This window comes from Pygocentrus nattereri, chromosome 24 (assembly GCF_015220715.1).
Source record: "Pygocentrus nattereri isolate fPygNat1 chromosome 24, fPygNat1.pri, whole genome shotgun sequence".
Classification (NCBI taxonomy): Eukaryota; Metazoa; Chordata; class Actinopteri; order Characiformes; family Serrasalmidae; genus Pygocentrus; species Pygocentrus nattereri.
The window spans coordinates 9,109,630-9,133,019 of NC_051234.1; the positions used below are offsets into that span (position 1 = coordinate 9,109,630).

Genomic DNA, 23,390 nt, shown 5'->3' on the forward strand with positions numbered 1-23,390 from the left:
TCATTTTTTTTTATATCTAGTGAAGTAATGAAATGTGTTTCAAAAGGTTTCAGCATATAAAGTCATAGAGTCATAAGTGAAATACTGATTAAAGATAAATGAATCTGTGCACTTAAACTCCCAGTTCCAGACTTCTGTGGGTTGGTGGTATTTTCCTTGAATAGTGTTTGAATAATGCCTCACAAATTCAGATCAAACTGAACTGAAATGTCCAACAGCAGCATGTGTATGTACCTGTAGTTCATCTATTCTAAGGAGCCTGCAGTCCTGCAGTAGTGAGGACGGGTCAGAGTCAGTGGGAGCTGCACTCTGGCTGCTCACGCTGCTCGACGTCCCTGGAAATTTCACAGCAACATATGCACCATCGACTTTTAGCACCTTGAGTTCAAAAGAGAGATTCGTTGCAAATGTGGCGTCACAGCAAGAAGTCATCACAGAAAACAAGAGAAAAACAGACAAAACAGCAAAACATTTTCCATTTCTTACTGTTCTACGATAAAACTTTAGACAAAAAAAAATTACATTATTAACTGTGTGTGTGTGTGTGTGTGTGTGTGTGTGTGTATACACACACACACACACACACACACACACACACACACACACACAAGTTGCACTCGAAAGGATTATAGGGGGTAAATGAACATATAAAGTGAAATTAAAATATAAATAAAAGTCCCTCGCTGTCCACATTTGTCTCCACAGCACCGGGCGGGAGCAGCTTGCTGGTGCACATACCTTCCCTACTGGGACATTTTTCACATCCTCCACGAACACGACCTCTCGCAGAGGCCACTGCTCCTCGTTTACTTTCTCCTCCTCTTTAGGCGCCGGTGTGGAGCGCCTCCGCTCTGCAGCACAGTGAATAGCACATAAGACACCAACGAAGTCCACCAACCCAGCCTTTACTTCATCTGCACTTAAGCCTTGGGTTCACTACATGACCATTCAAGTCTCACATCTCACACTAGTTTTCACAAATTTTTTGGGCAACTAAAATATTGGGGGTGACGCACTAAATAATTATGAATCACACACACTTCAACCTTTAAGCTGTCACTGAACTCACAAACTTATGTTCTCCCGTTATGAGGAGACACAAGCAAACAAATACGGAGCATCTCGCCGTTTTCTCTGCGTTTGCACTGATGCAGCAAAGCAGCAACAGGTAAACATGTTTAAGTGAGAATCACAGATTTAAAAATGTGATCAGTTTGGGATTTTTAAAGCTTTAAATGTACATAAAGTTTGTGATCGTGCCTTAAACGCAGCTCATTAGAAAGCTTCGCCCCACACGAGAGACTTTTTACCATTTTTCTTTGCTTAATTGTTGTATTTTCTTCTGTCAAGCTCTCAGTTTACATTGGCTGGGTCAAAAAAATAAAACATGTCTCAAACTCCAACTGCTCTGAAACACGATCGGAAGGCCAAAAATCTGAGTCTGCGCCCCTTATACACGACTGGACTCGCTCCAACTTTGACTCCAACTGACCCAAAAATAAGCAAACTAGAGCCCACCAGCTCAGACTGAGAATCAGGGCTAAAATCTGGGTAAAACTTGTGTACTGGATCCCTGAAGGGGAAAAGCTTGAAGATTTTGCCCAGTCTGACCTTTACTTCAACTTCAAAAAAAAAAAAAAAAAAAGAGGATAAGCAGAGAGAATGTGTGGCTTCTCTGATGCTCTAACGAAGATCAACTTGTGTAGACACGAGCAAACCTGCAAAAATTATACTACTAAAAATATGGGACAACCTGAATTATTAATAAAATGTTTTAACTATTTTTAGTCCCACTTCAGCCATAAAGTGTTTAAGTCGCGTAAGAGAATGAAATCTAAAAAAACGGGCACAGATATAATTGGTGAGAAATTAATGGCAACTGGAGTAACGCCAGGGTCGGTGTTAGTAGGCCAGGACATTTTTACAGAGCACCTCAGGGGCTTGTGTTCAAAATTTTCCCCTACCTAACAGCACTAACACTGCTAATAAAGATAGACAGCCAGTAGGAGCTGATAACTGAAACGAGAGAACGATAACTGTTCTCCATTAGAGATCATGCCTTGTTAGCCATGTTATCATTTTAAGAAATGCCCAAAATATGCCTAAAGCTGTAGGGGAACACTTAAAAGGGTTTGTGCTCAAACATTAAGAATATATTTATTTACTTTTTTTCCCCCTACCATGCAATTAACTTTTAATTGTACTCTCCAAAACCTCCAGTGAAACTACATGTCTCAGGAGTTTTTATATGTAACGTTGATTAGAAATTGGTGGTAAACCTGAGAAAAATGTGGGGACTGTTCTGCCTCATTGGGCCCTGCATGTACCCCTCCACCATCTCCTCTACATGAATTAAAGACACTTTAATTTATTTAACTTTAGGCCAAAAGCTTCTCTCAAAAGCTTCGCAAAAGCAAGGTCTCTGATATCCACCTATGATTAGCCACCTCTTTATAGCTTATTTTATCCAACTTTTAGTGAGGAAGTTTTTCTTCCTCTGGTTCCCATCACCACCAATGTGAACCATTCTTACTCTTAAGTTTCTGTAGCAGACTGTATTAGACATTAAAATATTACCAGTATGGTTTGTAAGAACTGGAAGGTGTTCAACAACAGCCGTATGATTTACATCAACAGGCTGGAAGTACATACTGTATGGCAGTGAGGCACTGCTGGCAATAGAGGAGGTATCGCTGCACGTGGAGGCTGGCGATGGTGGCGGACCCATCTCAGTTTTAACCAGTTCAGGTTTACTCTCGGTCCTGTAAAGAGAGACACAAACAACACCATCAGAACTCAGAACAACCCCTTTGGATGGAAAATAGGACAGTACACAGTCAAAGTGTGCGCCTGTGATATTAAAGTACTTACGGTATGATTTATTGTAAAACGACAGTATAAAAGTCTAAAAAGGTCACTTGAATGTTTTACACATTTCAAACGTCTTTGTCAGAAGCCGTGTCAAACCCAGGCTAAATCCCAAACGGTTCCGTGTTCCAGCTATGAAAGTTTAGATTTTCAAGCCTCTACAGCCAAGTACTTACAAAGGGAAGGTTTCTGCATTAAATTGTTTTATGTTCTTTTTTATACTATAAAAGTTAAATAATTTACAAAAAAGTCACAATATACAGCAACGGGTGACCAAACATTCTCCTCCTTCAGTGGTCCATGGTTGCTTGGCAACGATACTGCACTCTAATGGAACTACATTTGTTGAAGGAACACGTGTTTATGTGGATTATTATTGAGTGTGTGTTATGTTTTATGTTGGTCGCCATTTTATAAAAGCAATAACCCACTTGAGGCTGTGCACTGTTTATTTTATTGACAGGGAAGGGAGTTTTAAGAACATCCCTCCGATAAAATTGCAGTATCGCATGGCCTCTCATAGCTAACTGCTTCATTATATACCAGCTAATATGCTACATTTCTCATATTATTTTATTAGGGATTCGAAGTCAGTGTCCATGTCATGCAGCTTAGGCATACTTGGTCTCCTGGGCCTTAGTGCTCTTCTCCATGCTCTTCAGGCTTTCTGGAGAACGCAGCTGGAACCGGCAGCTGTCATTCATGTTCCACACAGACTCCAGCAGGACTCCCACTTTGGGGACGCCGGCGCTGACTGAGAAGGCCACGGCACCAGCATGGTAGAGGGGGTTATTCCTCAAACACACCTGCAAAACAGGGCAAAAAAAAAAAAACTCTCAAACTTTCAGACATATCAGACAAGACAGATTTATAGTGATAATTTTCTGCTGGTCTTTAGCACAATAAAGATGTTCTTGCAACCAAAAACATTTGTTTAAACCAGTGAGTAGTACAAGAAGTGAGTTCACCTGAGTGCCCACTGTAATGTTAGGGATTGATGCAATTCCTGCGCTAGACTTTGGCTTCTTGTTCTTGGCTCTGGCCTTTTCAAGCATTTTTTTCCGTTGACTAAAAGGCACTACGCCCCTACAGGAAAAAGGAGGCAGTTACTAAAAGCTCCAAGGTCAAGAAAACGTATATACATATTATAAAGAATAGGTTACAGACATATAAACAGTGTTAGAGAGAGAGTGAGCATGCAAGAGAGAAAGAAAGCATATGAGAACAAAAACAAAGAAGAAAGTGTGAGAGAAGGAATGAATAAAAAAGGGGGAGGCAGAATAAGAAAGATGGAAAAAAAAGGTGAAAGATGATAACAGGCAAAAACAGAAATAAAAGAAATAAATTACAATATTATTCATAAAGAAATGGCAAAACCAAATAAAGATATTAAGAAAAAGTGGGACAAAAGGAAGAAAAAAAAAAAAATGTTTGAAAGAAATAAAAAGAAAGACAAGTGAGAGTGAAAAACGCACCACCAGTAGAGGCTGCTGTCAAGCTGGGCACAGGTGTAGAGTGAGCAGCAATGCAGAGAGACGATTCGTTCACCCTGCAGCTCAGGGAACGTCTGAGCGCCATGCTCCAGCTTGCACGCCACCGAGCTCAGCGTTTCATCCACCCACGTCGCCACCTACACACACGTTTCAGATTTTTATTTTTTTTGCAGTTCTTAGATGCTAAGGATGTGTGAGAGCATCTGTATGGTAATTCAGTTCAGCACTTTGACAGACAGAAAAAGGAGCCTGACCTTGTTGGTCTCTGTAGCCACAGTGGCCCGAATACTGTTGGCAGACAACAGAGTGATCTTCTCATTGGTCAAGCCAAGGAAGGACACACGAGGGTGATGGATGGAAGGATTCTGCAAAAGAGGAAAAAGAGGACAAATCTGTTAGTTTCCATAGTTACGATATCAGCCGCATCACCACTACCTCCGGCAGGAGCTTTACACCAAGTACCCATAAACCACCACATCGGCAAATTTACAGAAATAGGTAGGTGGGGGGTGGGGGGGAGAGTTTAGAGAGACACTCCAAACAGAGCCCAACAAGATTGCTGAGCATTAGACCAAACAAACCCACAAATATGATGATTTCCTCTGTTAAAAATAACAAAATGCATTGTGTTATCTTAGATTTGATGCCATATCAATGTATTATGGTCATTTTACTCATAACAAGCATAAACCTGCTAGTGGTATGCTGATGGCTTGTTGGCTAGCTAGCCTCAGGAGTCAGAACTGCTGCACCATTTAAGGTGAAACAGGAAAATTCAAACAAAAAGCTGGTGAATAACTGACTTCAGGTTGTATCACTGAAGAATTAGGGGTGGGTGATATATACTTGCCCCCCTCTTTAAAAGCATATGATGGCCTAAATGTAACTAAAGCCCAGCAATGAGGAGCTGAACTTCACCCTCCTCTGCTGTCACTGCAGATTCACAGGGTCGCCTACTGAGCGGCACTAGTAATGAGGTAATGCTCTTTTTAATTTGAGGGTCCCATTTCGTAGGGAAGATTTCAACTACTACCCCTTTAACTCCGTTCCAAGGGGCAAGGAGGCACTCGAAAACAAGGGGTAGGTGTAAAAATAAATGTAATTGGGCCACAGTTAAACATTTCTGGCACCAGTACTCAAACACTGCTAAAGATATTAGCTACAGAAAATATCGCAACAAAAAATAAGTGATTTCTTGTCCGCTGACATTCAGCAAAGTTCGTGAAGTACATTCAATGGCCCAATTCAAAATTTCATAAACATGCACTTTAAAGATTTTTGCACAGACACAAGTGTGTGAGTGATTTTTTCTCCCACATTTAGTAACTCTAAACTTGTGTGCCATCAACTTGTAAGTTAAAATGCAGTATGAAAAGGATTTTGACGCAACCTCACAACACTATACTCCTCACAAAAAAGGGAACTGATCAGGGTAACTTTCCTGAATCCTGAACATGTTTAGACTCTTACTTGTGCGTTTCTATACGGTTCCGGTTCGCTCCACTTCCACTGGTACAGTTCTCCTTTAGAGCTGATGGCCACAAGCTCCGAAAACATGGCTGCGATGCTCACAAACCTTGTGCCGTCCTTCAAGAGCATTAACAGAGAGAAAATACAGATAGACATCCATTATTACAACATATCAATAAAATGGGTGCAACAAAAGATTCTTAATACAGAAAAACTAAATTAATGATTAATAGAAATGTATAATACATTTAATCAAACTGCGTGACGAAAACATTTTGCTCGATAATATATCCAAGTAAACACACTTCACCCAAACCAACCAAAACAGGTTTCTTCATCAGTTTATTTTTCCACATAGTCATATCTGCATATAAGTTACCAAAAAAAAAAAAGAAAAGCAACTATTGTGGTAATTGTCACACAACAATGCTGGTTTTTAACTGTTTGCTTCAAACTGTTTTGAAAGAACAGTTAAAAATACATTAAAAAGCAAAAATAAATACAGAAAAATGTAAAAAGCAATTTTTCTTTCTGTAAATGTAGCTTCCTTTGGTGTACTACCCCTCTGTCCCAAGCAAAGCACCCCACCTTGTCGGGCCACCACTGCAGCTCCTCTCCCAGCGAGACGGGGCTCTGCAGGGGGACGTTCTTCTTATCCAAGCTGGGCTCCCCCTCCCGGCTGGTGGAGCCTCGCTCAGCATCAAAGGAGGCGCCGTCCAGCCACCTCCGCTCACGCAGCCTCAGAACGGACTCGCGCTCTCGCAGCAGCTCTGAGTCACGCTCTAAAGGCAGAAGGAGAACTGGTATGCAATAGGGTCACACCAGTGGGATACACGTAAGCCACTCTCTGGGAAAGACCCTCATAATGAGTCAGATTATCACTACTAAATAATAAACTTGGTACTAATTAACTACAGAAGACATGAAAATACCTAAAGTGATAGATAAATGCAAAAAAGTGCTTGTTTGTATTCCTTTCTTTCTCTTCACTCGACACCACAGAGTCCATGTTTTACTGTGGACACCTCAATCCCAGCCACTTTCACAGCATTTGACGGTCACTTCTTTTCTGACACTGGAAAAATAAAACGTGCTAGAAGGCAAGGCTGGCCTGGTATAAAAATGGTATTTACAGCCAAGACTGGCCAAGCCAGCTGCAGGGGGTCGTATTAAGGGGCGGAGGGGGGATAATCTTGGCTGGGCATCAGCGGTGTCCAGTGAAGGCAGGGGGAGAGATTTTTTAGATTGGCTGCAGGGTCTCGGACCAACTGCCCTGAAGTGGAGCTGTAGAGCAGGGCCTTTCTCAGAGGGCTCGTTATGGGGTAAATGTCTGTGACCATGCAGCAGGGTGGGGGACAAACACACAAACATGTATACGCACAAGCATGGATTACCAACACCGAAATATGGGGGATGGGGGTATTTCACAAAGCACGATTTCTCAGCTTGCTTGATATCGTAAGCCAAAAGTCCACCCAATAAGAGAAGAGCTAACGGACACTTCTAAAAGGGCATCTGTGAATGTGTTTTGTTCTACATTAGCCATTAGTTCAGGGTCTCTGGCGTTTAGTGAATCAATCAGCAGATTTTTTTTTTTTGATCAAAAAGCACAAAATCACCCCATCATTTTTTTGGGGCAATTTTATGTGGCAAAAATAAGGAAAAACAACATTTCATAAGGTAATTACGCATGACACACTAATTAGACAGTCACCTCTTACTGTCAATGTAGCACTTAATTTGATTAAGGTCATTTTAACAGTCAGCTGATTTAAAACTGAAATTTAAAATGTTAGTATGACCCACCAAAGACCAATCATTTCTCTTAAGGTTGGCTTAAAAATAAATAAATAAAATAAATAAATAAATGAACCCTCTGGACATGTGTTTCATTGTTCATTTAGCCCACACAGTATGAGATTCAGATTAAAATAAAGCCAAATTAAATGGGCCACAAATCAGCCTTTGGCTGTAAAGAAACAGTAACAGGCCATAAAATCCATGATCAGCGCATCCCTAATGGATTTTCTTTCCCGAAAATGATCAATCATGGTCTGTGGTTACCCAACAAGCTCCAAAGCCGATATGTGTGGACAAAAACTTATGAATGAGATGTGAATTACAAGGTCAAATAGTCAAAACTCCCACACCTTGATCTGATAAAACTGACAAATCTCTTCAAAACATCCAAACCAGCAAGCTTTACCAAGTATGGGGGTGAAAAGGCTCCAGCAGCAGCTAAAACACATCCATATATTACGCAATTGTCTCAATCCCAGCCATTTTCACAGCAGACGAACTCAGACGGTCACTGACTACACAGCAGGAGATAAGGGATTACTAAAGAATCCTGACTAAGCCATTCAGGTTAGGGATAATTAGTGTAATACACCAAATGAGGCATAACATTATGATCACCTCCTTGTTTCTACGCTCATTGTCCACTTTATCAGGTCCTCTAACTATATGGCTGCACTTTGTAGTTTTACAGTTACAGACTGTAGTCCATCTGTTTCTCTGCATACTTTGTTACCCTGTTCTTCAGGGGTCTATTTGGGTGGTGGATCATTCCTCATTGGGTGGTGGACAAGGTAGGAGTGTCTATTAGAGTGGACAGTGAGTAGACAGTGTTTAAAAACTCCAGCAGCACTGCTGTGTCTGATCCACTCATACCAACACAACACACACACACACTAACACACCACCACCACCACATCAGTGTTACTGCGGCGCTGAGAATGATGCACCACCCAAATAGTACCTGCTCTGTGAGGGTCCGTGGATGTCCTGACCGCTGAAGAACAGGGTAAAAGGGGGCTAGCAAAGTATCAGAGAAACAGATGGACTACAGTCTGTAACTGTAGAACTACAAAGTGCTCCTATACAGTAAGCCTGATTGGTGTATATTGTATGCATGTTAACTGGATTATTTGTGGCACATCAGTGAAACTAATGCCTTGTGAAAAATTCCAACCGGTACATTACCCACGTCTTGTGCCTTCCCACGAAATACCAGCAATACAAATTGCATCACGGGCATTTTTTACTTCTGCTCGTCAACCCACAAAACAGATGTGTTTGTTTTCTGGGCATGCTTTCATCAGCAGCACACATGAGCATCATAAATAGCATTGTGGTGTCATTCACAGGTATCAGTATCCCTTTCACTGATACCTATAGCAAGTTAAAGTGCCAGTATAATCGCAGATACAGGTATCGGTGCCACCAATAAAGCAATGTAAGCATTTCAACTTGACTCTTACGCTCGTCAGTGTATTTCGGTTTTTCCATTCATGCCCAAATCGTAAGGCAAATTATTCTGTAGCTGCAAGAAATAAATGTGTGTTTCTATTGTAGAAGTTCCCCTCAAATGAACAGAAAATGTGTTATCAAAAATATTGCTATATGCTTACAATTTACTGCTGAAAGCCAAAAATCTTAGATGCTCTTTGTTTTTTATGCAAATTATTTTTCTACAGTGAAGATCAGCCATCTGAGATCCAGTTTACAGCTCAGATTTGTGAAAAAAAAAAAAATGGGTCGACTTTCAGTAGAAAATTTTATTTTTTTTAAATAAGGGTTTAAAATTACATTACCCATCTATTCAACAGGAAAGACGACACCCACCTTTTGAATGAAGCTTATGAAATATAAAAGTTATGAAGTAAATAATATGACAAAGTATGTCAAGTTAGTGCAGTTCCACAGTGTCAAAAAGGTTCATTCAGAGGAGCCAGTCACATTTGAGGGAAAAATAAATGTATGCAGCTTTGGAACTTTGTTTACCGCAGATTGAAAATACTATTTATTTTCCCTCCCATAGAGAAAATGGCTTAAATCTGAAATTTGGGCATCTCTGACTACAACATGACTACTGAACAACATACTGAACTTAAGGCTCAACCTATATATCCAGCTGAGATATCCTGCTGTGAATTACCCTCTTCACAGTTCATGCATGTTCCTGACTTACGCAAACAGATTCATGGCTATTTATTATTATAAATTATTATAAAACACAAAAAAAAAAAAAAAACCAACATGATGCTGAAAGAGATCCTGTGTGGAATGGACGCTGCTCTCTGCCTTATTTCTGAAATCAGTTCCCTCACTGACTTCACTTGGATGACAAGCTATTTCACACAGGATCTTCTCCAGCTCTTACAGACTGGCTTAAAGTTACAACCAGGCATAGTTAGGGTACATCTTCACACACACTGAGAACAGCTTATATATTATATATTTTTGGTGATGTGTTATAAAAAGTGTGCCCAGATGTGTGAAAAGGCTCCATCTAAATAAAAGCAGCATATCTTTCATTTTACTCTCTATACATATTTTAAGTCTCTGGTTGTAGCTTAAAGCCATAAAACAATAAAACGCAAATCATGCTTTTGTCCATTACCTCTTGAGGAGCCGAGGCGAGAGAGGGACGAGCGGCGGAAGGAGGGATAGCCGAAGTAGCTGATGTCCTCTGAGAACATGGCATCCGCGTCGATGATGACGCTGGGGTGTGCAGAGTGGATGTCTGCGTCCAGCAATGACATCAGGTCTTCTGTGGACGACATGCAGTAATTACACTTAGTCTGGCTTAACGTGGCTAAACTTGAACCACAAACACTGCTGACTCCTCCTTCAAATGCAAATCCCGCATTTGCAAAAAAAAAAAAGGGGGGGGGGTGGTAAAAACTGGCCAGTTCCTAAATCCTACACTTGTTACACAACAGTCTTCACTCATTAATATTTATGCCTCGAACGATTTACGCACACCAGTCCATGTACTGGCCCAGCAGGAGAGAACAACAAAGCGTTTCATTCCAGTCTGCGAAGGGGACATCAGCCTTTTTCATTCCGTCCCAAAGACGGACTGTCAGCGGTCCTAGCCGGTGTTCATCTCTAAACAAGGTTGAAACCGGCTTCCTATTCGTCAGCTTCTCAAATCAAATGTTCCGTTCCACCGTAAAACGGTGCTGCGCCATTTAAGGTGGAACGGCAAATCTCCAAAACTTTTAATTAAAGTTATTTTGTTCTGCATGTTTCACTCCGGACAGTTTCTCAAAGCTAGGACAAACAGCTTCACTCAGCTTTCCAGAAAGAAGAGATGGATGGCCAGCGACAGTTTACTACCTTTATTTCTGAGAGTGTAGTGCTGTGTGATTTTATCCATATTTTTATCTTAAACTGAAAGTTTCATAGTGACATATCAGCTTCAAGTTAGTTAAGTTAGTGTAAGTAACATTAGCTACTACCAATCTCCAAGTAACTAGCATAGCTATCTAAACAGCCAACTTATTTACGTAGATATTCAGTTTATTTTGATATGCTGGTTCTGTGTACAGGTACACAGATAAAGAAGAATAACAGTGAACTCAGCTGGAAAATTAATACAAAGATGATTGATGACAATTATATAAACTATATTTCATGGGTGACATACAGCAAGAATGATACAGTGCACTCAAAAAATGAGCTGCTAATTTGTCTAACTACTGAAGTACCTGAACGTTGCTGCATGCAACTATGATTTTGAAATGCTTTGTGCAACTGTTAACAGCAGGTAAGGCACAACATGCAAGTTTCACCATGTAAAGCTGGCCTTAGATTCTAAATTTAAACCATGTAATGATTTAAACATGTATTTAGCAATAAAGATGGTATTAGACCACAGTTTCTTTCTTCACTTAAAATAACCATCTAATCTATGATGCTGAAATTACGTTCATTTATTTTTTCCCCTCCAATATTCCATCTAGCATTTTCTGCTGTTATTAACTGATCTCAACCATTGATACTGACTGAGCATGATCCTATTAATTAGTAAAAGTAAACCTTCTTTTCTTTAGCTATATTAGCCTCATTTACACGCATTCAATAATCCTATAACTGCATAAAATGAGATTGTCAGTAATTCGATCAACACGTTCACATTCAATTGAGCAATCAGATAAGGGGGAAACTCCGGGTCTACAGACTTACAGTAAAACACATGACGTAAAGGTAACATAGAACTCAAATGCTTTTTTTTTTTTAAATAAACATAGCACCACTTTACCTGAAAATACGAACATGCATAATCTAGGAGATGAATATTTAATATCTTACTGGTGTCTGATCTTGTGCATGTACAGACTGAGAAATCCGACAAAGCAGAATAAGAGTTCACATGTACTGAGAAATCTGATTACTGAGCTAAAATCCAGCCTCTTTATCAGATCAGATTTCTAGATTGGCGTATGGTGTTTATGACCATATGAATAATTCAATAACTGCAGAAATTGGTTTATGATTGGATTACTGATTGCATGTATACGCACTCATCGTTTCATTGCAAAACTAATGAAGCAAATTCACAGCTGACTGATAATACCTGGGATTAAAGGGAAAATTGCAAATTTGATAGTCTTTTAAAGCTATAACTGAAGATGCAATGATGTCTATATAGTGATACAAGCATAAATGAGCTCCAAGCCCAAGAGGCTCACTGCACGATTTAGTTTTTCCATCAAATCAGCACATTTGTGCAGAAAAGACTAAACAAGTGCTCTGTGGTCCTGTGGGACTTAGAGGGAGGTGGTTTAGCTGAACAAATAGAAGGTAGTTGAAATTTTCTTCACCTCCAGGTAAATAAGACTCGCTGGCCGTGTCGTCTCCATCGTCTCCATCTTCGTCGTCCCGGCTCAACAGGTTGTTCACAGCCAGGTTCACGTCCAGGTTGGTGCGCTGAAGCTCTCGGATGATGACACTCCTTGACTTTCCCTGCAAAACCACCTGGGCCTAAGAGAAGACAGGAAATGAGATTACAGACGTAATTTCAACTTTCAGTGTTGCGCGTTTTCGGATGGACTGAAGCCCGATTTCTGAGCTCTTTGGAGCACAATTTCCAGTCCAATAGGATGAATCCATTTCAGTAATTCTAACATATGAAGTAGTTCTTATGGCAATGCTGTTGGAGCACACTAATAACACATTTTTCCAACCGTAAAATTCATAAGAGTGTTGGGGGTAAAAGGGGAGACCTCATTAAAACTGTTTTCTCCAGGAGTAGAACAGAATATAGACAAAAAGTACACCAAGCCTTTTTTGGGGTGTTTAAATTTGAACATTTTATTTTGGCTACAAAACATGCACATATTTTGTATACACGATATAGTCGATTCTGCTAATTCACCCTTTAACCCTGAAGATCGGCGCAGACTGCCGGTCACCATAGCAATGCAGATAAAAGCCTCGCCTAGCTAGTAGCTAACGAAACGGCAAAGAGAAAGATTTAAGACGAACATCGATCATTTGAAGACGAATGGACTTTTTTTGTGTTTATAATCACTCCAGCTGGTCTCCTGATATGTTTAATCTGCAGCGAGAAACTGACAAACACCAAAGAGTCACGAAGCTGAAGGCAGCTTCTCATTCGCCAGCGTATGCTGCACCATTTGGAAGGTGGACCGGGAAAACTCTAACAAGAAGCTGGTGAATGAGAAGTAACTTCAGCCTTGTTTTAAAAAAAAAAAAAAAAAAAACCCACCTCAAAATTCAACCTTTTGGATAAGTTTCCTGCTCGAGATGTGAGAAAAGCGGCTATCTCTCAGCTAAAACTTAGAGCAGAGCAAAGTAAAGCAAGTCTGTGTTTTCATTTACAGCATATATATTAAGCTATACTAGCACATCAGCACATACTGAGACATATTTCCAGCCAAGATGGCATTACGGACATAAAATGTTTTGGCTGCCAAGAGGGACTGATTTTTTGCTGAAAGGACAAAATGGCTCTTAATATTTGGGTTGCATCCCCTCATCTAGTATAACTGCACTGTAACCGAATCATAGGCCCATTTGTATCAGCAGTGCCCAGATCCACTGTGTAAAGTCTGTTGAAGATGTGACTGTAGCATCAACACAAATGCAGCACTCAACACAGCCTTAAAGTAGAGCTAAAACAGGCTGGTACCAATAAATAAGCAAACCGAACTGACCTGAGAGATCAGCTCCTCAGGGATGACTGATGCCGGGATGACCGGCTGCGGTTGGCTGCCCAGCAGGCCGGAGCCCCGGTCTCTGCCAGTGCGGATCACACGGGTCTGCCTGCGCGAGTCCCGGGCCGCTGTGCTGGAGCGGCCCGAAGACCCTCCGCCCCCTCCCCCGCCTCCTCCACCTCCGCCTCCACCACCACTCCCTCCACCTGTTCCTCCACCACCACTCCCTCCGCCTCCACCGCTGCCTCCTCCGCTCACTCCTGAACTCCAGCGGCTCCTGGTGAGACACAATGAGGGTCAGAAACGATGACATATCAGAGAACTTCACCTGAATATTAGTAAATCATTATGATCAGTGAGCAATGAGCAGCCTGAAGAGTGTCGCTTAAATTATTACTTCCAAATCCAAATCACCACAAATGATCGAGCTAATGACTGTATAGAGAAGTCTTAGATTAGCTGGATCAGGTGAGGGAGATTTGGGCTGAAGGTTAAGCCTGCAGGACAGTACGGAGGCAGGTTAGTGACCACAGCTTCAAAATGACTGAATAAGCAGGGGGGAAAAAAAGAAATCTAGAAAGTTCATTAGTATTTAGAAGCAGCAATCTGACGCCATTTCAAAGATTTTAAAAAATTATTATTATTTATTTTTTATTATTATTATTATTATTATTATTATTATTATTATTATTATAATATCATTTACCCCTACGTGGTAACTTTTTAAAAGCGTTAAAAATAGGAAAAAAGGTTCTAATCATGAATGCACAATAATATCGGAAACATAATGGTATCAGCATCAGACAAATATAAAATATCTTGATTTTACTGCATTTGTAACCTTACAGAAATAAATTTTCTATTTCTCTGTAAAGCTTATTCCAGGTACATTGTCTTAAATTCTACATTTTAAAAAATGTTTTATGCACATGTCTCAGTAAAATACTGAAAATGCTGGATAAATTGAGCTCTTTTTGAATTTCTATTGCTCTACTTGCCATTAAAATGTTCACACAAACGCATTTTCAATTGGTGCAAGAATTAAGATTAAAAAGGGCACAAATATGAATTACAAAAAAAGTTGATTTGCAACTTGACTGAGGAAAAGTCTCATTTAAACACTGTAAATGTCTACTAAAATCAGTCAAAACAGAATTAATCAAGATCAGAAAACATTTGCACTCAATTACATACAAATGGGTTCTGCAAGTTGAAAAATTCTGTGCAGCCACTTTAATCCAGCTGCAAGAAAAAAAAAATCTTACATGCACAAGTCTTAAAATCCTTTTCTTGGAGTGGGGGCTACTTTGCCGAAACGGTTTACACAAGTTTTTGAGATCTTATGTGTCATGCTTTGGAGAGAATTATGGGGGGGGGGGAGACAAAACAACAACAAAGAGCAAAAAACCTCAGGGATTTTTCCACCAGGCTTGGTGCCCAGGCACTTTGCAGCTGCCAACTTTACCCGACAGTCTTTGTTCTATGGATATACCCCCATCAAACAACTTACCCAAGGGTGTTGCCTGCCAGTCGGCCCAAAGTGTCAGAACCAGACAGGAACCAGGGCGGATCACTAGTCCTACCTGGCCTGGAGGTCCTTCCTGTCCCTGAGCCACTGCTCAACTTTGAACTGGAAACAAAAAACCGGAGATTTCAGTTACACACCTATAGTCCCAACACGGGACTATTGAATAGAGCCTGGAAATCCCAGGCACAGAAGCCAATTGGCCCAATAACTTCTCTCTGTCTAAAACAGCGGAGGTGGGAAATTTAGGGGCTGACTAGCATGGCAAACGGCAACACCCTTGGATAAAAACTGGCTGCAACCAACATTTTCCTCAAACAAAGAAACCTTTACACTCAATGTCTCCTGGGCTGTTACAGAAAACAAAATACTTTTAATTTTAACTAAATATTCTTACATAGTGCAGCTCATAATTAAAAAAATTTAATTAAGTGGTTTAGAGGGCTGAACTTTTCAAATGGGGGAAACGCTCGTTAGCTGGCTTAGAAATAAACACTAAAAAACAAAAGGGGATGCCAAAAAAAAAAAAAAAAAGTTAAAATACTAAACTACAAATAAGAAACTAGCAGCACTCAAGCAATCTCCTACATCAGAGGTCACTAATAGGCGGACTGCAGTCAGAATGGATCCAGACGCTGTCCTATGAGAACCTGGACCCATAACCGATAAACTATGGAGGATTATTTAATTTTGAAAAACAGTAAACAGTATATGGCACTGAACCACGATGCAAGTTAGACATTATGATGTTCTGGACTTCTGCTTGAGGAAATTCTCTCTAACCAGACCTTACTGAATTTTAATTAAAGACCCCTGTCCTACATTTTCTACTTATGATGTGCGCATGCACATGCCTTAAAACAATCATAATTCATTTTTACATAACCTTTCCAACCTCTGAACAGAAAGTTTTGGTTACTGTGCCTTTATGACTGATATGCAAATGAGCAATGAAAGACTCCTTACAATTTTTTTGTTTTGGGTGGAGACAAACTATCACAGGCTAAACAGAGAGACATGTCGGGCTCTGTTGTTGTGACATCACAAAAAGTGACATGTTAATTAAAAGCAGGTTTTTGCAGCTTAGTTTCCAAAATTGGAATGAGGAGTGAACAGTACATTTAAAACTTGAAATAACATTAAGCCCTTCTATTAAAAAAATAAAGAAATAAAAGAGGAAAATGTATGTATGATACACCCCCCTTTAAATGACTGAAGAAAATTGCTTTACATGGCTTTAAAGAACTGTATCTTCTCTAAACCTCAAACCAGTTGCTATAATGCAGAGTTAACCAATCTGTGAGCAGCTAATTGGTACAGCTATGCACTTCTAGAAGAACTTGAGCAGCGAGCGCCTTCCAACCAGACATACAACACTAAACAGCCACAAACGGAATTAATACCAGCACCCGCAAAACAAAATTCAGTTTACTTCATCACGTCTCTCAGCAAAGTACACGCTCCACTCCGGTGGCATTTTTTTTTTTTTTAAGGTTTTCTTTTTTAAGTACAGAGTTTATTTTAAATGAAGTGGGGGCAGAAACCACTGCTCTGTATAAATAAACTGAGTTCGGCTTTCTAGACGCAGCATAAACAGCACGAGAGCTTTCAACATGAGAATAACACCCCTGCTTTAAAATAGAAAACTAAGGGGAAAAAAAAAAAAAAAAAAAAAAAAAAAAAACCAGTATTCTTTCTAATCAGAACAGCATGAATCAAAAGCTGATGTGCTCAATTAGCAACATAAACCCCAAAAATTTATCCTGCACTACCTCTCAAACACACCAAATCAACCAAAATTGTCTCCAAAAAAATAACGTGACCTGGCTCTGATCATGTATGAAAACATTAATAGAATCTCACCCATCACTTCCATCTGGCTTCCCCAACTCCAGTCGATCTGGCTGGACAGCAAAGCTTATCCTACAGATCCGTCCATCCTGAAAAAGAGAGCATCATTTCCTATAGTCAAAAACACTGAGGAAATATGGGAACAAAATACAGAGCCTCTACAAACAATCAACATAAAATCACATTGTGTGTTAAAAAGCTGATTTAAAAATGTTACCTCGAGCAGAAACCCAGCATGGTTTGGTCCAACCACACACTGTTTGAGTGTGGCCTGCTCCAGTAAGTTGAGCTGTGGATGACTGGAATGTAGAGAAAGAAAAATTAGACGACATTAAACGCTGGGTTCCACTTACAAAATAGCAAGTAAGCCTGTAGTCATGATTACTCGCTTTAAAAAAAAAAGTTTATTAAAAATTGACCTTCACAGTGAACCAACATTAATTATTTAGCGTATCATTTCTGTAAACCATCTCAAGTCTTCCTAGTTTATACTTTCCAGTGATGTATCCAGAAATCTTTGAATGGTTCTGAATAGGTTCAGTTTTACTATTTGGCCTTTTTAAAAACTCCTTAAAAGAATAAAAAAAATTAAGATTTACAGAGTGTTCTTAAAGGTGAGTATGTGACGTGACCCCATTTGCTGTTATATTTTTCATGTATTTATTTGTCATTTTATTGATTGATTGATAGATTGATTTAGCCCTTGCGATGGACTGGCGACCTGTCCATGGTGTATCCTGCCTTCCGCCCGATGACTGCTGGGATAGGCTTAGAAAATGGATGGATGGATGGATGATTTATTTAAGACTTGTGTATCTATGGTTATTCTGAAACACTTACTGGACTTTGTTTCTCATTTATTTTATTTTTATGATACGGAGCCTTGTACTGCACTGGATTAAGTCATGAATATTGTACCAACAGAGCTGGGGTGGGAAGGGGGAGGGTAAAGGGTGTCACGCTGCAAAAATACAAATACATGTGGTTTTATATCAAAGATAAAAATCTAAAATTGTTCATCATAAAAGTAAAGAGCGAAAATTGATAACGACAGCCGTAAATTATTTAACAAGAAACAATCACAGCTAGTGACTCGCCTGCAGCGCTCGATTAACACAAAGTGTGTATGTATGTGTGAATGTGAGTGTGTGTGTGAGCGAGTGCGTATATGTGCGTGTTCTTTAAAGAATGTGCTTTTGTCTAGAACCTTCAACACAAAGAACCAGGATTAAACACTTCTTGCATAATCAAAGGGTTCTTGAGACTGATTGAGAAGACAGTTTCATAAAGAACCGCTTTTTTTAAGAAGGTTGACAACACTTTACAAAAGAACTCGAACCTGTTCAGAAAGGTTCTTATATAGAATCATAAAACACACATTCTCCATCATTCTGAAGAACCCTTACACGCTGTAGAGAGCCCCTTCAACGATATAGAGGGTTCTTTGAGTGTTCATGAAATGGTTCTTCAGATCAATGAAGAATGTGTGTTTTTTTTGGTTCTATATTGAACCGTTTTTGAAAGGGATGTAATGGTTTAATATGATACAAAGAACCCTTTAATGATGCAGATGGTTCTTTGATTGTTGATGAAATGATTCTTCAGATTTTTTTTTTTTTGGTTCTATATAGAAATTTTTCAAAAAAAGGTTATATAGAGCACCAAAAACGTTTCTATCATTACAAGCTTGACATTGTTATTAATAAAGAACTTTTGAAGAACCATCATTTTTAAGAGCGCAGTACTAAATCAGCTGTAATTAAGAGTAAACAGGCTTCTGGTCCCATCTTATATCCGTCTCTGTATTCAAAGCCTGTGGAAATGTGTGAATCGATATAGTCAAAATTCATCACTAGTAACATTCCTTTGCTACTTAGAAAGCAAATTCCAGCTGGTTTCTGGATTAAAACATTGTAATATTCAGAACGAGCATGAACAGCTGGCACGTTCATTGTTATATGACCATATTTTACAGGCATTAGGTGTCAGCAAAACCAAATGTTAAGAAGAGCCATTTTGTCTTTTCAAACATTTTATGTCCATTTACTGAAGTAACACTTTACCATCTTGGCTGTAAATGTGTCTCAGTATGTGATGTACTAGTATATAATAAAAAAATATAATAAACAAAAATACAGACTTTTACTTTGCTCTAATTTAATCTTTAGTGCAGCTAAAGACGCTTTTCTCGCATCTCTGGCAGGAAACATTTCCTCAAAAGTAGAACAGTTTCTTGTAAAATGTCTAACGTTCAGCTTTTTACGAGGCTGATGTCGCTTCTCATTTGCCAGCTTCTTGTTCAAATTCTCCAGTTCCACCTTAAATGGTGCCTGCGGTGCCAGAATGTAACTGCTGCTCCATTTAAGGTGGAACTGGAGAATTTGAACAAGAAGCTGGCGAATGAGAATCTCACTACAGCTTTGTGACTTTTTAGTGCTTGACACTTTCTCGTTGCAGATTAAAAGCATCAGGAAACCAGCTGGAGTGATTATAAACGCAAATAAATCCGTTCACCTCCAAATTATTGATATGACTAGAATTTTATTCTGCTGTGAAGCCGCAAGAGGGCAGTAAGACAGCCACATTTCGCCGACCCCCAGACCAGGTCTTTATCACGCATATACTGAACACTGACAACTGTACTAAAACTGAAAAGCTCTACATTGTTGTGTACTTATGCACATACATGCATGTTGTGTACATGGTTCAAACACCAACACTGACATAACACAAGACAGTTATTTAAGCTGATATTAATTGCATTCTTTAGGCTTGTTATGCTAGTAAATGTGTTCATTTTTAGGAATAAATCCTTGTAAATTTTGCACACTATTACGAATTCTCTCTTTTTCTCCCTCTCCGTGTAGTCTGGGTATAAAAGTCAAGCTAATGATCTAACTATAGTGAGGTACAAGCAGGCCAGCGTGTTTCTGAAGGAAAAATGTTATAAATGAAACAGCCAAAAGCTGAAAGACCTTCATTTACAAGCACGAGAAAGTATGAACAGCAGGCGTGCTTCAACAGCTGGTTGCCAACATGACCAACTCATTGATTGAAAACCCAAAACCTCACACAGTTAATAAGATCATTTTTCAACATCTGCGCCAAATACTTATATAAATAAAGCAAATAACCATATAAAAATAACCATATAAGCTATATAAAAACCTATAACCGATAAACGATGGAGATTTGATTTCGACTGGGTTTTATTATTTTAATCAGCATAGGTATTCTGGCCCTTATGGTGTCGCTTTAGCGGCCTGAGAGACTCACAGACCAAATCACATACGTCGGAAATATCACACGTGACGCTACTCGGGCAATCAGATTTGCCCATTGCAATGAGCACTGAGACTCGAGGGAGTGATGTACACACAGCAGAGGGACAAGGTGACAGAAGAAAGTGGGTCAGAGGGAAGTTATTTCACATGACGTGCTCTAAAAAGAAGAAACTAACAATAAATGTTAATGAAATATCACTGAATTGGGAACAGTCATCACTAATCTTCTCCATTACTTCTAGAGAACAAACATGATTAAAAACCCTAATGAAAAAAGTTGATAGAGCATTACGGGTGGGCAATTTGATATTTTATTGTTATCATGATAAACTGTGCCTTAATATGCTTTTCTGAGCATATCATGGACAGGAGTACTTGAACCACTGAATACCTACATGTTTCATTACACAGCTATTGGGTTAGATTCAGCACAGTGCAGTTTGCAAAGCACTGAATAAAATTAAAAATCATAACTGTAGGTTATTATTATTATTATTATTATTATTATTATTGATTATTATTGTATTTTGTAAAGGTGACAAAAAGCTTACAAAAGCTATGCTTTGCTTAAGCTCAGATGGAGCAGCTCGTTGAATTTTACGTTGATCTTTGACTGAAATATAAAGACCGTGTGGCGTCTCAATCAAAGAAGATTAGTGACTTCAAACTCAGACAGTCCTCATACAGTAAAAGCTACATTTACAGAGACTGCAGAGAACAATTGAATAAAAGCACAAACTGGCGAAACTGGGAAAACCGCTTTTAACATCAGCTATGCCAAAAACAAAGCTCTATTGTAGCAAATGTCGTTGGGCACCTCTGGTCCTACATTTGCTTGCTGTCTGATGAGAATATATTTTGCAATTGAATGCAAAACATCTGCGAGGGAACACAATGTCGTTAACTTTTTTTTTTTTTTTTTTAAACCACGACACCTTAGGGACTCGGTATGTTTTACCCTACACTCACACCGGCAACGGCTTTTTGCCTCATCACCCAGATTGCTGGTCTCTCATTGCCTGTGGGTGTTTCTGAACTTGAGCGAACCGTTGGTTGTAATTGTTTCACTGACACCAAGCACAAATCAGATGCGTTCCCACTAGAAATAAAAATTACGGTGAGAAAACGCCTGCGTGCTTATTTTTATTTAATCCCCGTGTCTGTGCAGTCAGTCTGTGAGGAAAACAGTGTTTGTGACTACTGTCCAAAAGCACTGCCGCAATTATTCCACCATTAGCAGGAGCAGTTATCTAGGACCCACAAAAGCAGTGCACCATTTCACAGTGGTGGAGATGAAGCGTGTACTATGCTGCTCAAAGCTCAATTCCTATTGGTAATTACCACATCACTTCACTCCTTATTTGCAGAAAAAAAAAATTTCCATTGTGAGCATGGTGAAACAAGGAGACGTCTATCTGGCCTGGACCAATATGATCGGAGCACTGCTGAGTTTGGCAAAAAAAAAACAAAAAAAAAAAAAAACAGCAGATTACTCAAATACCGACACAAATTCAGCAAGGACCACATGGAAAAGAGAATATTAGCCCAGGACCCAATAAACATTTAACCCTATCCAAGTAGGTCTACGGAACTGTATTAGTTTTCATTCGAAAACCTGTCAAACACAACAAGCCATGACTGACCACTGTGACTGAATCTGTGCCTTTTGAAGAGGAATCAGAAAGTGTTTTCTCTGTATTAATACAAGAGGCTGATAAAAGTTGAGCTCCACAATGAGGAATACTCATTTTTTGTGACTATCTGGTCTCGCTTTTTTCCATCTTAACTCACTATTATGTAAATTCCATCTTGAACACATTTATGTAGTGCATATGGCAAGTGTTTTCCCCAATTTTGAAAGGAAAGACACAGAGGAGCATTAATATTACCAGGTTGAAGTAGCACAAGTCTGATTTTCTGCCCTAATGTGATTCAGATCTGATGTTTTCAGGGCTGTGTGGACCTTTTCAAATCCAACCTGAGGCACTTCATGCGTGGTCCTACATCGGATACGTATCTGATGCGACCTTAAATGTGACGCAGCACCTAACAGAAGTTAAAGCCTGTAAATGGTGGAAAAGCAGCTCATCTCACCTTTTTCTCCTTCGTCTGGCTGTAGTAACGAAGCTGAGAGCTGATCAGAGTTAATTATCTACACAGCGAAGCTCGTTCTGCTTGTTAGTTCGTGCTTACAATGCACGTGATTCATTCACGTGACTTTACTGAGTAGGATGTGTGCATGAGGGTCATTTCAGGACATAAGTTCATTCACATTAATGACAGATTTGAATCACTAACCAAGTGTGAACCATCGTGTCAGAGAGATCGGATTAGAGCAAAAAATCTGATTTGAGTAACAAGGCTTGTAATGTGAACATGGCTATAAAGGTCATCTTAAACAACACATGGTACTGATCGCACTGATGGCACGATTCTTACCTGTTGCAGTTGTATTTGTTGAGTTTTTCAGACACTTCTCGAAGTCTGCGGAAAGAATGAAAAAAATTGTCAGATTATAAATTCAACAAGAATGTAAGAAAAATGTTCTAAAATCTTTCAAACACACTGTACATTTTAAGCTAAAACAAACATGTTTTTACACCAACAGTCAACTGAGCACAACTGAGTTGTACAAGATATTTTCAAAGACTAAGGTTCAAAATCAAAATGATGATATGCAGCCACTAACGAATGAAAGCAGTCAAGAAGGCCAATTATAATAAGTCCTGCGTATTTAAATGGTAAACCTACATTTGTAAACATGGACAAATGTTCAAGCAGCAGAAATGATAAAACGGCCCATAAAAAAATTCCACTTTAGCATTTCTCCACATCATCTGTTTGAAAAAGTCAGGCAGTTCTGAGCTTTGTCTCATGGAGGACAGCGGACCAGATGGCTGTTTCATCGAGGCAAAAACTGAACACTACA

At 39.5% G+C, this 23,390-nt stretch overlaps 1 protein-coding gene across 5 annotated transcripts in view; it reads right to left on the reverse strand.

Moving 5' to 3' along the window:
* Nucleotides 1–23,390, reverse strand: part of ubr5 (ubiquitin protein ligase E3 component n-recognin 5) — a 73,339-nt gene that overhangs the window by 36,355 nt on the left and 13,594 nt on the right. For 3 of the 5 annotated variants that reach the window (XM_037534047.1, XM_037534051.1, XM_037534049.1), the window contains exons 2-17: nt 22,901–22,945; nt 17,395–17,476; nt 17,190–17,266; nt 15,312–15,431; nt 13,802–14,078; nt 12,446–12,605; nt 10,237–10,386; nt 6,420–6,613; nt 5,832–5,948; nt 4,616–4,726; nt 4,344–4,498; nt 3,837–3,954; nt 3,490–3,674; nt 2,653–2,762; nt 739–851; nt 235–378 (exon numbers count right to left, since the gene is read on the reverse strand). In XM_037534047.1, the coding sequence (XP_037389944.1) occupies nt 235–378; nt 739–851; nt 2,653–2,762; nt 3,490–3,674; nt 3,837–3,954; nt 4,344–4,498; nt 4,616–4,726; nt 5,832–5,948; nt 6,420–6,613; nt 10,237–10,386; nt 12,446–12,605; nt 13,802–14,078; nt 15,312–15,431; nt 17,190–17,266; nt 17,395–17,476; nt 22,901–22,945 (2,158 nt within the window). Of the gene's footprint in view, nt 1–234; nt 379–738; nt 852–2,652; nt 2,763–3,489; nt 3,675–3,836; nt 3,955–4,343; nt 4,499–4,615; nt 4,727–5,831; nt 5,949–6,419; nt 6,632–10,236; nt 10,387–12,445; nt 12,606–13,801; nt 14,079–15,311; nt 15,432–17,189; nt 17,267–17,394; nt 17,477–22,900; nt 22,946–23,390 lie in introns of all 5 variants that reach the window. The other 2 variants (XM_037534048.1, XM_037534050.1) reach the window with 1 other exon arrangement.